Source organism: Perna viridis, chromosome 7 (genome assembly GCF_037379345.1).
Source record: "Perna viridis isolate PV_CMFRI_1.1 ecotype Kerala chromosome 7, ASM3737934v1, whole genome shotgun sequence".
Lineage (NCBI taxonomy): Eukaryota > Metazoa > Mollusca > Bivalvia > Mytilida > Mytilidae > Perna > Perna viridis.
This window is the reverse complement of record NC_142451.1, coordinates 26,377,663-26,396,921: the sequence shown is the minus strand read 5'-3', so window position 1 is coordinate 26,396,921 and position 19,259 is coordinate 26,377,663. Positions and strand designations below refer to the sequence as shown.

The following is a 19,259-nucleotide window of genomic DNA, read 5'->3' as shown; positions in this document are numbered from 1 at the left end:
TACAGCGAGTGGCGTAGGTAACTTCAGAGAATATAGTTTTGACTGAATGGCCATGACCTGATGAAATGACATAGGTATTTAACTGGACAGTCAGGAGATTTAAACTTTCCATCAGACACAGATTTAAAAACTGGCATCTATGGATTGATAGAAAGCTAAAGTCTCTTTGTAAGTTGTCCAGTCAAATATTTAAGGAAGTTCACCAGGTAATGGTCATTCAATGAAGGGAATACCATCTCTATTCTGTGTGAATGTTGACAGGAGTTATTTGCCCTTTGACTTAGGTGAAACTTTTATTTCAATATACTTACTTTCAGCTGGTTAGGCCTCCTCTCATGTATGGCAGCACCAATGGTCTTCTACTATTGATGATCTTATACCAGCTTCTTGACAGTCCCCTATGTTTGGCCCATACTTTCCAACCCCCACCCCCTTTCTACCATTCTCTGGTACATGTATGCTGTCTTAAAGTCACAAAACAATGTGTTACAAGAAATGTGGTCGAAATATTTGTATTGTCAAAGACTGAATTTTACTTTTTGTCCATTTTTGTACATTCAATTGTCCATAATTTAATTTTATTTTCTGTTATGATTATATGATTTTAATTTGATTCTTGGTTCCTCCTGTGCTGATAAATAGTGGGTAAAAGCTGGTAAATAATTCATTTTTTTAGACAAACAGTTGTGTTATAGAAGTATTGCAAAAATAATAGTATTTCATTCTAGTTTCTAAAAAAATGCTGCCGTTCGAATTTTTTGCTTTCCATCTTAAATGGAGGTAACTGAATTCAAAATACAAAGATTTTTTATTCATAGGTAACCCAAAAAAGTTGACAAACTCACTGCATGTCAAATATGTTTTTGTCTACAATATTTTTATGCGTAACATATTGATGAAAGCAATCCAACCTCTACATAAGGAGACCCTGTAAAATTTGGATCTTCATGTACCACATAGACTTGCTACAAGTCCCTCGCTTTATATTAAAGAATATATGAAAAAGTTTATTGATTGCATGTATCCCTCTGATAGCAAATCTACTAATTATTATGGGAGAGTGGAAATTGGTAGTGGCATTATCAGAGAGGTTAATTTCATATATTTTATTTTTCATATATATATGATATAGAGGTACTTGTAACAAGCCTGTGAATCACAGTGTAGTTAAGTTAATTCACTATCGATAGTAAGAGAGATAACTCCAATTCAAATGTTGGTTCTATCATGAGTAATACAAATACATAGTGTACTTATGTATATACAACTTTTATTACCTCGTGAATAGAAATACTATCATGTTATAAAGTAAATACACAGAAAAATACAAAATTGTACATGTATTTTACTTTTCATTACTAGTAAATAAGTGTTAGAAATAAAAGTTTTTTTTGTCTTTTTTTTTAGTTTCTTGAACATATGCTTTTGTAATGTGTGGCATATTTTTATTATTTTTAAGTGACAATAATTTAGACATGAGTGTTAATATCATATATATAAACACAATTATAATTAATTATTTACACAAATATAATTAATTAGATAAATACATATCTGGTCATGTCAATACTTGTATTTAATTCATGTTATGACACTGTGAAGTAATTAGTTGATTGACATGACCTTAATTGGCCCTATCAGTTTAAACTTATGTTGATATTACCCCTTTAAAAAGGATAAGGAGGATTTTAATATTTTGCTTTGGCAAAGTTAGATAAGATTATACGTGTACATGTGTTTTGTATTGCGTAAGATTACCAGGATTTGAGAGAATTTAAAGATTTTATCATATTCTAAAGAGAATAATGACAAAATTAGGTGATAGGGTCACTAAAGTGTTAAACAGTAAAGGAATCCACATGCATCAAATAGGATTTTTCATTCAGACTGCCCTGGGTAAGTTGTAATGTTTTCTTAACATTTGATAAACTTTATTTGGAGAACATGCTGAACTATTTGACAAGTGCTTCTTTGAGAATTAACTTAGAGAAAACATGTCAAGTTTCTTTTTTGATAACTAATATGATGTCTGTTTTGTTAGTATCATGAAAATGTTCTTGTACTAAGTCCTCTTAATAACCTCCCCCTACTAAGACAAGGATTTATATAATGTAATGTTCTAATTGAGGAGGAAGGAAAAGTTTCATCAGACTAGCCAATTACAAGGGAGGATCCAGAGGTTGTGAAAAATGTAGCGTGTTTCCAGAAAGGTTCTTCACAAAATTTGGGGAGGGTGCTCCATACTATTCAACAGCTTGCCCATTTTTGCTCAAACTTTCAAGAAATTGACAACTTTTTCAACAAAAGGGGTCCCAATCCCTAGAATCCTCTGGATCTGCCCGTGCGATGAAACTCGAGTCTTTTTAGACTGAAATAATATTCTGTTTACCTAAAGTATTATGTTCAGTGAGGTAGTTCAATTTGTAGTATTAACAATACATTTTGGCCCAATACCATTCTAATATAATTGAAAACTTAAAGAACTGCATTGTCATGTATCTCACAAACTGTTTTAAAAGTAGTAACCAAGAAAACAGTCAAAATGTTCTGTTACTACAGTGTGAAAATGCAATGTCATGCATCTAACAAACTATGAAAAAGGCATTTATGCTTCTGTGAATGTTTTTGAACCCATATATTACTTATAAAACATTGTACAATGTCATCTTAAAAATACATTGTGGGCAGAATTAATTATATTTTTCTATATACACACTCCTTTGATGATATGTTTTGAAATATGAAATGATGTACCGGTAAAAATGAAACAGATAAAGCTATCACTCATATGAATCACCCTAGGATATATACACCACACCATTCAAAAATATTCATGTAGTGAAACTGGTGAAGGAAGTTATTTTAATACATTTAATAGTTTCACAGGATATAAATTTTTAAAGCTTGGTATGTAAATATAATCTGTTCAAAGTTTGAATAGGTATATACTAGTGATTAATTTGAACGTTACGATAGGATTGGTGGTTGGAGAAAAATCTGTGTTCAGCATGTTTGTTTCTATTCTTTGTTTTGTGTAGTTTGGGATTGTTAATTTTCTAGGTCAAAGGTAAATGTAAAAATTTAGTATTTTGTTTTAGTTTGATTTTTTAGATAATCACATTTTTGTATTTCTCTTACAAAATTGATTGGTTTTCTCTCTTTCGTTTCTTTGTATATTTTTGTTTATGTACACGTAGTTAAAAAGATTTTTATATTGTAAATGTAAATTCTTCAAGTTGCATGTTCTTCGCACAAAGTGTGGGAGAGGTAATCTTAGTGTTTGTAAGTGTATACAATTTCTTATTCTCTTGATAGTCAAGTGTTTCGAGTTAACTTAGTCAGCTGTTTTACACTTCTCTAATTCAGCCAGGATTTTGATTATTCATATGTACATGTTCATAATGTATTTCCTGTAACGATGTAGTTTTAACAGTTTGAAATGTGTGTATTAACACCAAACACTTCCCATCAGATGTAGTAAGTAAGAATTCCTTTTTTTTGGAAGAGAAAGAGATAAATATTTTGAGTCGGACCTTTTTGAAAATAAATAATTTGATTTTAAAGATGGAAGAGAACAATATATTTTGATCCTTCTAATCATTCTGATCTGAATATATTGCTTTTACATATATGAATATAGATAATTTGATTGGATTGATGTAAAAAATAAAATATTTTCCCCATGTACACAGTGAAAATGAAATTGTGATCCGAAGAAATCTTCCAAGCTCCCCTCCCTAATATTAAATGTTCTCCCCCCCCACTAAAGTCATCACATTTGTCCTGAATAGAATTAATGTAGTATGTAGCAGTTTACATGAACTTCTAATTTTAACTTGATATATAAACATAAACAGTATATAATATGTATATATTTGTAACATATTGTGGCATGCCCTTTATCATGAATTCCCTCATGGTACCCCCATCATGCTAATCATTTTTATTGCCATGTGCTGCAAATCAATATTTCTAGGAGATTCTAAAAATAAATACTGAGGTTGACAAATGGAGTCATAGGGAAAATGGGCATTCCAACTAAAATGTTTCAGTTTGTAATTGGAAAGCATTTTATGCTATTTTGTTGGCTAGCTTAACCCACTTAAATATTGGATTTAGTTATTTGGAATTTATGTTACAATTATTCAGGAAAAGGCACTTGTTACAGCATGAAGTGTGGTTAGTATGGATTTTATCCTTGTATTTGATAGTGTTGCTGTTCTGTTGAATTTGAATAAGAATTGGGGCTTTTTTTACACTTGATTTTCTATACTTGGCTAGCTTGCTTTTAGAGCTCACAACTTTGGGATATTAAAGTGAAAAAGTTTCATCACTTTTGAGACCAGAATATTTCTATTTTTAGCCATGTGAGATTTTCTTATCTCACCTTCAGATGAGATAATCATGCTATGTTTGTAAAGTTACAATTTATGACTTGTAAATACATAGGAATAGTAGCAAACAGGGCAGTCAGTATGAATTGGCTTCTAATCACAACTTTCTGTTTTAAAAGTGAAGCAAGGAATCAAACATCACTAGGAAATGCAAGATTAGGAAATGTCAAACACCTTCATTGTTCTTGATCTGTTCAGTGCCTGGTTTGGGAACTTGAAATCTTACTGCTGGGTGAATGAGGTTTCTATGCCTTGATGGAATTCAGTAGAATGTTCCCTCAAATTCCAGTATTGAAAAAGAAAAAGATTTCTTGTCCTTAGTCATGCACTTAAGAATATATATTTATATTGTAAATGTAAAGTAAAATACATTGTATGGCTACATTGGACAGAAAGTTGTATTTTAGAATTTCGTGCTTTTTTTAATGTTCCGTTTCAAGTGCATTTGACTGTCTTAAAACATATTGTGTGTTTAATATATTTTTTATTTCAATGACAGTGTCCCCGATAATTAGTGATCTTTAACTATCTACAGATTATATCTACAATTAAACTTAGAACTTGATTTCAACAATTGGAATAAATTCAAAATATTCTAAACAGTAGGGTTTTAAAAACTATATGTCTACACTTTATAAAATATAAGGGTCATGTTCATAGATGACTAGGTCTGAATGGTGAGATATTGTACAGTGATTAGGTGGAGGTCTATATATTTATACGGAACCTTCTATTCAATGGATTCCTGTTGAAGTCTCCTGATAAAAGGTCTTAGAACCAACACGTTCATGTCAAAACCCAGCTGTGTTTATAAACAGTGGTTTGGAATGGCAATTTAAGGATTTATTCATTAAAGGACTTTTTCTGATAAGAACTTTCACAATGACTTCAGGTAAATTGAAATTAAAGATATATTGGAACATTTTGCATAATTTAAAACAAGCTTGACTTGTATCAATATTTGCTTTCTTATATGAAAGAGTGTAATACATTAAATCATGCTAGAAGTTTTTGAAATAGAGAAGGACTTGTGGAATAGAAATGGCTATTAATGAATGAATTTTATTTTAAGGTATTGTGATATTCATACTTTGGTTGGTATAAAGTATAATTAAAGTAAAGCCTTACAACAGTTGTTAGTCTCTTTAGACAAATAACTTAACTGTTAAATAAGAAAAAAAATTGCATGGAAATGAAAATTGTCATTGAAATTTGTAAGTGATAGTTCTGTCCTTAGATAAAAATAGGCTAATAACAAAATTAATGAACAAATAGGTGAAAACTCCAGGCAGTAGTCCAAAGAAGGAAAGTCCATTTATCAAATGGCAAAAAGTGGAAAATTTGAAATATTTATAAAGAAATTTGAAATAATTTTATTCCTTCAACAATGTTTTGGTTTCAAGCAGATAATGTTGAAAATTATGGTCATTATCCTCATGTTTAAGTGAGGTGGAAAGAAAAATAATTCCATTTCTCTCTGTCCTTCAGTAAAGTTAGTATGTCGTTGATAAATACAAGAACTTGATTAAACAGACAGGAAGCAGACAGAGTAAGCACCCTGGGGCTCTCTATATGTTACAAGGGCAATATGGTAGACAAATGTTATATCATGTTAGTTACTGATGAAAAACATGCTAAGGGCATAGGAGAACCAGTCTGTACATTAGTTTCCTGGTAAAACCCTCTGAATCATTCTTAATTGGCTGTCACATAAGATGTACATGACTCTTGACACGAAACTTAGCTATGTAAATGTTTGAGAATATTATGAGACACTTACCATAGCTTAGTTCCTTGTTCCTTGCAGTGATTGGCTTTTTTTGTGGGAAGTGTTACTATAACTTTGATCTCAACTAAGTGATCATGAAATACCTTCTAAGGTCACATAAATAGTAATAAATTGTCATTATTGTAGGCTTTTTATTTGTCCAGTAGAAAAAATTCCAGTTAGATATGGTAATATCTGACATATCTAGAACTACTTGAACTTAAGTTCCTGAGAAATAATCAGAGTTTGCCAGTGATCTGAGTCATTTTAATCCTGTTTATAAAAAAATCAATGATATATAATTTATTGGAGAATTCCATGCTATCAGGTTAGTGTGGCTGTATGTTAAGGAATGGAATCTGAAAACTGTAATTTTAATTTTCAGGTGAAAAAATGTAATTAGAAATGTAGTTCCTAGATCTCCACTTACAGAAGTAACTGATTCTAGCAATTACAAATATCTAGTCCTTAAAATTAAAAAAAAATTGTGAGATACATGTACATGTATATTTCTTTTAGTGTTTATATTTTCTATTACTTTTAACATTCCATTGTATTGATTTTTTTAATTTCAAGGTTTTATTCAAGTTGTAAAAAGATTTTAGATTGGTCTGTAGAAGGTTTGAACATGTCTGAAACTTAATTTATGTTCTTCTAGATATGTCTAGATAGGAATTGTGTAGTCTGGAAGAACTGTGTTTATTTGTACTGAGGGATATCTTTGTACCGAAGTTAATAGAAAGATATTCTGTAAGGAATTTTGTCATTTTAGTTAATTTTGCAATTTAGAGAAAAAAAAACCACATTAATTATGGTAACTAATCCATTAAATATGTAGATTTTCTTTACTATGTCTTAAAGAAATCACGTCTTTTACCAAAATGAAAAGGAAAACAATATGCTGAATTTACAAAAGTCTGGAAAAACTGTGTGTTCTTAATAAAAATAGGATAAGTCTATACACAGTAGTAGAACAATTTTCATTGTGTGTTATACCAGTCATATTGGGTTCCTAAGATGCTGGGCAATTGAAGGGTTGTCCATTCATATAGTCCATTAATCAAAGACAATTTTTCTTAGATAATTGTTTCTTTTTTCTTCCATTTGAGTACCTGCAATACTTTTCATTTTTGATTACCAATCAAGCATTGATATTGACAGTGTGTATATTGATTTGAACACAGATGTTGACTCATCATTCTCACCTGCTGATTTCTTACCTTGATTGAGCCAGGAAACCAGATCAAATTCAGTTAACTGGTATCCAAACTTACATCTGTTCATTCCCATTGCTTGTCTGGATAATATGTTAGTGTACAAAAAAATGATTATTAATTGAAAAATCAGATAGATTTTTTCCATTATGTGTTGGAATTCTAGATATATTCTGTAAAGGGGTGTACAAGAACAAGAAAAAGTAAGTAATGTGTCATTATTCAAGTTTTCATTTTTCAAACACTTGTTATCAGAATAAATTGAGCTGTCTGATTTAGGAAAACGGTACTTATTAATACCTTTGACTGATAACTACAGATACATATGAATTTTTATTCAGAATGAGAAAAAAATGTTCTTGTAGATTTGCATCTTATTTTTAGAGAAGCAGATCCTAAAAAAGATTTTTAATACAACTTCATTCAAAAGACTGACAGCATTTTTTTGTAATATTTATCTGAAAGATTTTGTGCCAAGAGCATAGCATGGAGGTGGTTAATAACATCAGAAATAGTCTGAATCCAGTAACTGTTTTCAGGCACAGATCCAGAAAGTTATAATGTAAAAAGGGGGGTTCCAGGCTATAATTTCTCATTTTTGCCCAACTTCAGTACAAAAGTTAATATAATTTTCCAACACAAGGGAGTTCCAACATCTAGAACCCACTCCTTTTCTGCCACTGATTTTGAAATGCCATTAGTTTCTGATCTTTTTACATTGCACAGTTTTATCCATGTTATACTTGTAACTTTACTTATTCTTATCCTCTTCGCTATTCTTGCATAAGCACATGGCATGGTAGTGTTAACCTATGTATAACAGCCATATTTTATTCCTTTGATCTTTGATTACTGTAAGAAGATAGAAATAACTAGGTTTGTCACTGTCTGTGCTGGAAAATTATTTCATGACAATTACAATGAAACGTGTCTATTCTGAACCATGTTTTGTCTTCTAGTTTGGTTCGGTTTAGATGGGGGTTGGGTTTACCAAGGTTCAAAGTACATGTGAAATGATATTAAGGTTTCTGATTTAGACAAATTTTAGGAATTTTCATGGTTCATTTTGGACATGTTTCACTGTATAGAAAGTAACTATCACATGACTTGGTGGTTTTAAATTGATTTAGACAGATTTTAGGCAGGTTTCGCTGTATACATATCACATGACTTTTCCCAGACTGACCTGGTGGTTCTTTGAGATGGGAAATTTTTGGGTACTTCAGTAAGGAATGCATTTTTCACAACGAAGTCATCATCGTTAATGTTCTGAAAAAGTACATAGCCTGTTCTTAGTTAAGTATTTCTTGTAAGTGACTTCCTGTCACATAAATAAAATAGGAAATATTATATTGAATGTCAATCAAGAGTTCAAATAGGATTCATACAGTTAAAAATTCTAGTTGACTTTAACATCTTGTGCTGTGATGTCATCTTTTTGTGTACAGAATATTTCTAAACAAGGTATATTTATGGTGTTTATATATTTTAGTTCCTTTTGATACCTTTTTAATCACATGCATTAAAGGGGGTCTGTTTAAAGAGTATGATTTGCATAAAATGTGATAAATTTTTAACATTTTAATCCTTCTTAATATGGCAGTTCAGAGATTCTACTTTCCTGTCACCTGGGGCAAGTGCAATTTTGGTGTGGGAAAGTCCTGTTCCACTTTCCCTTCAGCAAATAGAAAAGTCTGAATGTATTTGATAAGTTGGAACAGTGGGAAAGTAAATTTTATTTGCAAATTAATTTATAAAAAGTCTCAGAACACTGTTGTTTTTATAATCACTGCCAATAATGAACATGCGCTACACTGATGTAGCATACATTGAACTTCAGCTTTGTGTGAGTGAATATCTATAAATCATAACTAATCATTATGTCTATTAAATGCATGGAAGATAACTATCTGACTTGATATGCCTCTTTTTTTCTGCAGATTTATATGAGTCAGGGAATCTGGTTTATTATTGGTAGCAAGATGCAAGGTTTAATCTCCCCCATGAAACATGTCGAGGTCACTTGTCTGTTATTGTATGGAAGTGGACAAAAGTTCTGGTGTCAAATCATGCTGAAACAGTTCTATAGTTTGATATCATAACTGATCAGAAATTCCATCATTCTTTTAACTTTGACAATGAGCACAATTAGTGAATTTATGGATATAAATTTGGCTAACATTGTGTGGTTTGTGTTTTTGTAATGTAAGCAGATTACTGATATAATGCAGCCAAAAATCTCTTTATAGGTGGCTCATAAATACATCTTTTGTCCAACTCCTTGCAATGCAAAATAATCCTGTTTAGAGAATTTAAACCCTTCAGTATGAAATTTTAAATTTCAAAAGTGCATATCAACAATATGTGTTGAAATAGGGTATTTATTAAAACCAATTATGTATCATTTAATTACCTTGATGTATATCAGTAGTTTGTATTCACATCATATGAATAATATACTTAAACACCTACTGAATAAGGACAAACTAACCCATTTTGTTCAGCTGATTCATACTTCAAGATATTTTGGCTGATTTCAAGGTAGGGTTTTGACTATCACACAATCATTGTTTGTTATCCATTAGTTTGGTTCAGGGTAGGTAATGACTGATGGTCTACAGTATATTGTGTGCCAGGGTTCTCATGCAGAATGGGCCATAGTTGTAGCTGTCAACCCTTTTCAGAGTTCAGTTCATCAGATTCTTTATGTGATGTCATTGTCAAGCAAACTTCTTTTCTATGTCTTCTTTCTAAAGTTTGATTAAAATCAAAAAGGTTTCTAAAACAACTTATTTTTACTTTGGAAAAAATAAATTGGCAACCATGAAGTAAATGTGAAAATGATTTAGAGATACTTGGTGTTTGCAAGATTAATAAAGCAATGAACGAGAAACAAGAAGGAAATTACCTTCAAGCAGTAGAGAAAAAAAGATCTTACCTGATACATACAAATTACAGTACAATCTGTTTACAAGAACCCTTTAAAATATAAAAAAAACTTGTATCTAAACTGTTCACAAGTTTCCTTGTATCAGTTTAAAGAGGTAGACTTTGGGTAAGGGACAACTCTTGAAATCAGTGGTATATATTCTATTTCACCAAAGCCTATCAAGCTTTCATTTGAAACAGATTGAAATCAGTCCAATTACTTTGATGCTTAAATGCGATTGATGTAAAGTGGTGAATACAAACGTTACAATGATTTGTAAAAGTTGTATCCCTTATCCTAGGTCTACATCCTTAAATGGATTTTGAACCAAAGCAAACTGAACATCTGCCTAAACAGAACAAATTTTAAGTCTAAGGAGGTTTGGTTAAGACTTGCATTATATGTTGGTACAACTATCACATTGAGATAGTTTAACACACACCAGTATCACTACAAAACTCTGTTCCTAATGATACCAGTGTGTGCAACTGTCCTCTGCCTGCATTTTAAAAATGATGTAATGTGTTTATTGAAAATGAAAAACCACAAAAAAATAATTTATATCATAGAAGAAATGATCCCTATAAATGTCATACTGGAGACATCCTTTAGTTTGTGGAGGTACAACTTTTTGTGGATTTTCTGGTTAATGGAAACCATGAGATGTGATACCCAACAAACAGCTTCTGTTTCAATTCATATGATCCACATTGTTTATACCAGGAATTCAAAAACCTGTGAACCATTTAAAATTTTCCAGGAACCATGAAATTTGGAATTATTTTTACGAAATTTACTAAATGTCCTGTTCCATTCATTTTGTGGAAGTTGTCGCAATGATATTCCCAACTGACATCGTGAACAGTAGTTCCGACCAAAATTGCATCTTGCATCACCCATATTACATAGCTGTACTATAATGATTTTGACAAAATAAAGGATAAATTTTATGTCAATAGATAATTACAATATACCATGATACAAATGATTCTGTATATATATTACATAAAATAATGCAATGACTTCCTGTCAACAGCCAATACAAAGTATACATGTACCTGTATCAGTGACATCCCGATTGAAATGGAACTGTGTAGTAACTCAATGAATATTTTCCCAACTGTATTATATGACTAAACATTAATGAGTGTACTCAAAGGTTATAAAACATGTAAAATATGCACTCTATGTGCAGCTTGTTTGACAGATATTAGCCTACAGGATGTAAGTGCATTATGTGTTATTTGACCTTTGATGATAAGGTCACTGCCTGGGGGATATTGTATCTGTTTTGATTATTATTACTCATTTGAGAACAGATGGTCCCAGGTTGACATTGTTTATGAAGATGTTAGTGAAGTGTTCAGGTCTGTATAAGAAAACTTTCCTTATGGTTGCTCTACTCACACAATACTGTTTGTTTTTAACTGCCTCACCAAAAGTTAAAGCAGATCTAGTAGCTGCTTAACTCCAACCATCCCTCAAACTTAAAGGATTCATACATTATGTAATCTGTAACTCAAGAAGTATTTAACCAATTTTATTCAAACTTTGCACAGTGTTTATAAACATATTGAAGATGTGCACCATTTATTATGGAAAAGTTTGATTGATTTTTTTCTATCATGTTGAGCTGAGCCAATTTGTCTCTTAAGCTGTAGACTGTACCAACTTTGTGAATTCTGTAAAAACTCAAAATGATCTGAATATTATTCGAACTTTATAGTGTGTCTATTTACAAAGTTCCAACAGGCTGGTTTATTCTATGAAGTAAGGCCACCCGTGGTTGAAGTTAGGTTTTTTTATGTTATGCATCAGGGTAGGGAAGGGTCACGAACCCTGTTTGTACCAGAATTATAGCAAGGTGGCTTAAGTTTCCTATTTATGATGCAGAATGCACTTTTAAAACTTTACTCCATAAGAATTCATGTGACAACTGCCAAGATGGCTATATTAATTTGTAAAACAGAAACATAAAACTTTGACAAGGAACACTGACATCCATTTCAATTATAATGTGACATTCATACCTATCTAGTTTATAGTGTTTAATTAATTGACCATGTATAGACATGTAGCCTGATAAAGGGTAGCCCTCACACAGATAATCTATTGTTATCTACAGGTAAAAGTGTGGAATTTTAATTTAAATTGGTGAACTCTATGTTAGTATACTAGATTGTGTTATTTGTGCAATGTGAAGTCCATTTATTCACCAGGTTAGCAAATATTTTGGTATGAATATTTACACAAATGAACAGAATGTTTATTTATCAACTCTGGACATAAGTTGCCCTAACGAAGTTTCTGGGACTTCTTGTTATTGTAGTGCATAGTTCTGTATTTCTATAATTCTGTTTTTCCCCCCAGAAATACTAGTACTGTACCTTGAGAAATCTGAAGATTACTGTCTTTATCATGAAGACTTTTATTTTGCTGTTTGTTTTTAATACTACAATAAACTGTAATGCACTTTTTTATATCTTTTCAGGTAGTGATCCATCAATCCTTGCTGAAGGGAGTAGGGACGTGACCACACCCAGTAAAGTTGTGTTCAGTAGTACTCAGGAGAATCTCTCAGATAAATCTGAAACTCAACTCCTGTCAAGTCATAAGAGAGATCATTCACTCTCAGAGTCAGCATTAAACCCTCTAATTACCAGTACTCCTGCAACAACCAAACAAAATGTGGACTATCCAGATATGCCAAAGCTGGCTGACAGTGCCGAAATAGTGTTACCTGAGTATTCAAAGATTCCATCCTATCTAAAACTTAGTTGTTCAGTCAGTGGATACGGACGTTATAGCCAATATAGTTCATATAAAGTGAAAAAGGACGCAAGGTCACCATATTCTAGTACTTCGTCGTTACGCTCAGATCCTATGTCTCCAGAAATGGCAAAGGTTATCTCCCCTGTTCAGCGGACTAGTATTAGTTCTAATTCAGAATTTGGATTAATACGACCACAGCCTTTAGTGTATAATAGATCGAATAGACAAGTTTCAAGTATTGTAAATTCTAGTGTAGCGAATGGACATTCTGTACTGGATTCATCAAAATACCCAACTGGTGACCCAAAACAGGTAAGATATTGTATTATATTTCACTGAAATATCCAACTGGGGACTCAAGCAGGTAAGATATTGTATTATATTTCTCTGAAATATCCAACTGGTGACTCAAGCAGGTAAGATATTGTATTATATTTCACTGAAATATCCAACTGGTGACTCAAGCAGGTAAGATCACTAAAAAAATCCAAGTGGTGACCCAAGCACAAAAGATTACCTTAAATACTGAACTGGTTATCCAAAACGGGTATGGCATGTTATTACTAACGTTCGAATATTAGCCTAAATATTATCAAAACTGCCAATACAATACAAAAAACGAAATTGTGCCAGTATGGGATATAGCCTTCCAGTAGGGCTTTTACCCCGTCCAATATGTCATTTTGGTGTGGTCAAAATCCATATTGGTCTAGGCAAATATAACGTATTGGATTAGTTATTCAATAAAGGTATACTTGCATAAGGTTTTTCATATTGCTGAGTTTTTGGTCCTCGGCTAGCCATATTGGACTGAGGTGTAGGTAATGTCATATATAGTTAGCCGAGGAGCAATAACAAAGCCAATACGGAAAACCTTACGCAATTATACTATAATATTACCTTACACCAAACTACTCAACTGAATACCCAACTTATTTCCATAACATGGGTAAAGCATTGTCACAGATTTTACCTAAATCATGGATACTCAGCTTTGAAGTTCTTGAAACAAATAAAATTTACATTCATGTAAGCTTCGTAAAAGTACTTGGTAGGTAATTTAGAACATAAAAATGCAACCAATGTCTTTAGCTTTAGTGTCTGGAACAAAAATCTTATGTTTCATATTGATAACACATTAAGAGAAGGGAGTTTTAAACACATTTGTGTTTCAAGGAAATTATTAAAAAAAAAAGTATCCAGTACTATGAACGTGTACTGGGTAAGTGAGAAATATCACTAACTGATTCTTTGATTTCCCATCCTTGAACTGTGTTATACAGCTGATTTAAATCTTTCATCAAGGATAAGGGCCAATGCCAAGAGAACACCCAAAGCTCTGTCTGTGAATTAATATATATGAAACCAAAACCGCCAAGAGAGCTATATTGCATTTAATAATGGCTTTGATCATGTTGATACTGTATCGATAAAACTGGGTAAAAGTACAGGTCATGTATATCAATGTACTGGGTTTCATGGTAAAAATTACCTTGTTTGGACTGTTGAATGATTAATTTTTTATCTACTGCCTCACTACATAAATCAAGCATTGTACTTAAGTAGCACTCCAGATAAGAATCATGCAAAATTTTATTCATGGGTGAAAAGCCTACATATTTTTATTTTGGATATCTTTGATATTTTTGAATTGCTGTAGTGAATAGAAATTAACATTCGTTTTTTTTATGTAAGTTGTGTTCTTAAAAGATAAAAATTACATAGAATACATTGTAAATTTATAAATTGCTCTCGAATACAATAAATCTATTGGATTTTCAATGTTGATTATCTCTTAAGAGCAGGCAGATTTGAATGTATACATGTAATTACATATTTCATAATATAAACCCATAAAACTAATTACAAAAATAAAAATTTGTAGCCTTTTTGGTGTGTATCACATTTTTCAGATTTTGCATGATTCTTACAAAGACAGCTACTTAAGAAGTCTTTCATTGCCAAATACAATATACAAAATCCAGATAAATTATACGTATTTTATTGACTAGTATACAACATATTTTCTTCAATGTTTGGCAACAATCCTAATCCTGAGCAGAGATTTTTACTTGGGGGTATTCTAGGGAATTTAAAAAAAAAAAGATCTGCTTTAGTAACGATTAATCTAGCTTGGTGCAATGGTTTTCAAGATGGTATTAAACTACATGTTCATGTACAAAATATTATAAACAGAAGTGCAGATCTGAATGTTTTTAGATCAGCCTTGTTAATAAATGAAAGTTAGGGCAGTTAATATCACAAAAAGTAGAATACATGCATCTGCATTAGCAATTAAGAATTTCATGGTGAATTTAAACAAGTCAGTGACATCTTACTCACTGGACCATAGAAGAGTTATACATGTAATATATACCCAGTACTTGTATAGACTAAATTATGTATTGTTTTAGTGCAGTCCAAGTTAATTATTTACATTAGTTAACCTTTTATTTTTATATTTTTTGGTTGCTTTATGTATAGTCAAAGTATTGTATTTTTCACTGTTTTTATGTCATGGTCTTATTTTGGTAAATTTTGGAGCAAAAAAAAAGCCCCCACTTTTTGCTGATTGGGCAAATCTCTTATTTTAGATGTATAAGTTGATATGTTTTTGAATGAAAGAAAGTTGAGTATATTGGTCATATTTAGGTTGGATGTTATCCAAAAGACAGGCAAATTGTTTTATATTTTATCTGCATGTTACATATGCATTACAATTGAGACACAATCAGAAATCTACTGACAGGAAAGAATAATTTTCTATTTTAACATTTATTTATACCACAGCCTTGTTAGACTGCCATACTTTTACATGTATTACATGTTAAGCCCAGTATACACAGCACAATTATACATAAAAAAAATTTCATACAATTTTTTTTCATATATGACAACCCAGTGCACATGCTCCATATTGATTTGGTGATCCCAAAGGTTACCAATGACATGTCATAGGAAATGGAGAGAATCATGCAACAAATCATGATAACAAAAAAATCCTTTAGTAAGCATGTACATGTATACTAGTTACATGTATGATCTGTCATATACTCACTAAGAGGAATTGTATCCGACAAATCATACTACATGTATATGTACTAGGCTTTTAGAAGATATTTTTAGTAGCACTCCAGCTAAGAATCATGCAAAATATGATACACGGTTGGAAAGCCTACATATTTTTATTTTTGATATTTTGTTTAAAATGCTTTAGTAAACAGAAATTTATATTTGGTTTTTCATATAACCCGTGCTCATAGGAGATAAAAATTATATAGAATGCACTGTAGATTTCAAAATTAAGGGAGATAACTATGTAAATGACACTCAAATACAATAGAATCTACTGGATTTTCAATGTTGATTATCCCCTAAGAGCTGACAGATCAGAATTAATAAATACACATTTCATAATTTACACCCATAACACAACTTAATTACAAAAATAAAAATATGTAGCCTTTTTTGGGGTGTATCATATTTTTCAGATTTTGCATGATTCTTACAAAGACAGCTACTTAAAAGATATTGCAACTTTGCTGCAGCTAAAATTTTACCTGTAAGCTTACATCTGTGGCTTGACATCTCATTGAAAGCCTTTCTATATTGTTTTTGGTAGGATGGTGAATATTACTTGAATGTAACAAGAACAGAAGAGAACAGATTGATGTCTCTATGTAGACAGATGGAGGCAGACCTGTACTGTCAAGATATACCTGAAGATGGTAAGTTTTAGACTCAAAATACATGAAATATACTCCATATTAGGTGTCTAACTCAAATCTGTCTTGGAAGTTGCTAAATTGTATAAAAACATTTACTTCAAATCAATTACATTATAAAGAATAAGATTATGGTACTCATGGCTGAAAGGTTTATGCTCTTTAGAAGCCAAGATATGGTGCTGTGCCACTAATACTAGAAATTCAATGTTTTTCTTTGATAAATAGTCAGATTTTCTAAAACCTGTGAAATATATCTCTAGTTTTCTTTAACATCTTTAGCTGTTCAGTCATTCATTTACATAATTAGAAATGATCTGGACCCCTCCTTTTTTGGAATTTCTGCATCTGATATAGAATCAATGTATGTTATCAAACAATACTAAAATCTTTGGTTACTATATATACTAGTGTACCAGTATCTTTTTAATGTATTTTTGACCCATTAAAGCATGACTATGCTCATTAATTATGATGCATTAGTCGAGAAAGGTTTTTCATGAACATTTACTATTACATAGGAAACCTTTTCCTACACACTGACATCTGAAAGTGATTCACATACAGAAACAATTATACTGAGTAATGTTCATATTTCAGTAAGAAAATTGTGTATTAGTTATTGTGCCCTGGATATTATTGAAAGAATCTTGGTGCCAGAGTAATGTCCTATAGAGAAAATTAGTACATCTATTGATTTTTATGGTTTTAGCTTCTTTCTGTAATGTCATTGATAAGGCTGTGTAATCGTTAGTTGTTTTTTTTTACAAATTGAGACCAAGCTACTTTAGTACAGTATGTTGCGACAAACATGCCATACTCTTTGTGATTACATGTATTTTTGCTGAAATTGTTTTTCATCATACACTTGTATGTTTTGAAATGAAATATGGTAAAATGTATACAAAAGCATTTGTATAAATACAGATAAAATTGTATAATGATTTTCTTTGTAACAGTTGTTATAGACCTTTTCTTTTGGTAATTGCATCAATCACTTTATGAATAATAAATATATGGAAAATTTTTAATGTGATGGCAAATTGAATAAACATAATTTTGTTCTTCATAATAGATCAATTTTTCACTCTGATTACAACCACATACTGTGAAAATACTTCATGGATACCAATTTTCATGGAATAGGGAAGATATACAAGTTTGTAGATTCTTGAATTAACGGTTTTAGGTTTTCAGTATACACATCAGGTACTAGAACACAATTAATTCCCCTTGGTTTTCGTTGTATTAATTTCAGAAAGTGATGGTAAAATTTTCTACAATTTATATATAAAATCCTGTTTGTACATATCTTTAGGCCAGAGAAGTTCTATTCAGTTTGCGCTGGTGGAATTTTTTTAATCTGCTCAAATGTGTATATTGAAATGCACTTGAAAATTAATTGCGGTCTCGTGCCATCAGTGGGAATCTCCTTTTTGTTAGGAACCTAATTTCATGATCCGGACCCCCCACAAAAACAACGAAATTGGTACCCCACAAACAAAAGTACTTCAACAGTAATTAAACATTCAGCATGTTTGGCGGAAATAACAAAAAGAAAAACTTAAGATTTTTGTTCACTCACGCAGACCTTGTTTCCAAACAGTAACCACTTCAGGAAGTATTTGTTGTTGTTTCATGATATTAACTGATGCCTAAGGTTTGATTAAACAATTTATTAACCCTAATTGATTCGCCATTGATTTTTGCATTCCATATTGATCTTTCAAATATGTATGCATCGTTGTATTAAAAACAGAAAATCTGGCAAGGTTGAAGTTGTTTGTTAGGGCAATTGATATGCATTGTATAAATGAATCAGAATAATGGAGTTATTACTGAGTCTGGGGTTACATCAGGAAATATTATCACTGTATCACTGTGTCCTACAGATTTTGCACAAAAAAAAAAAAAAAACAGGGCTAAACTCCGATATCATTTTGATAGACATTAATAATTCTTAAATAGCCACCAGTTTGTTCTGTTTCCAGAATGCAATTATTTTGTCTTGTCAATACTTTTATTCTATTTCTTTTACCTTTTGTAGCCAGTGGAAAAATCAGGGCAGCCATAGGAAAAGCTAATTTACTAGTAACCCAAAAGTTTAAACAGTTTGAAGATTTATGTTATGAACATATGGTAAGATTCCAGACATGTTAAGTAGCACTCCATATAAGAATCATGCAAAATGTGATACATGGTTGGAAAGCCTACATATTTTTATTTTTGATATCTTGTTTAAAATGCTTTAGTAAACTAAGATTAACATGTGGTTTTTCATATAACCTGTGTTCATAGGAGAAAAATGGTAAGGGAGATAACTCTGTGACACTCAAATACAATAGAATCTATTGGACTTTTAATGTTGATTATCACCTAAGAGCAGTCAGATTTGAATGAATAATTGTACATCTCATAATATAGACCCACAAAACAACTTAATTACAAAAATAAAAA

General features: G+C 31.3%; 1 protein-coding gene across 5 annotated transcripts in view; it reads left to right on the top strand.

The window, feature by feature from the left end:
• LOC148612031 (uncharacterized) overlaps positions 1-19,259 on the top strand; it is a 45,924-nt gene that overhangs the window by 20,598 nt on the left and 6,067 nt on the right. For 4 of the 5 annotated variants that reach the window (XM_088593123.1, XM_088593124.1, XM_088593126.1 and 1 more), the window contains 3 exons: positions 12,797-13,389; positions 16,700-16,805; positions 18,850-18,941. In XM_088593123.1, the coding sequence (XP_088449249.1) occupies positions 12,797-13,389; positions 16,700-16,805; positions 18,850-18,941 (791 nt within the window). Of the gene's footprint in view, positions 1-12,796; positions 13,390-16,699; positions 16,806-18,245; positions 18,823-18,849; positions 18,942-19,259 lie in introns of those variants that run through there. The other variant, XM_088593127.1, reaches the window with a different exon arrangement.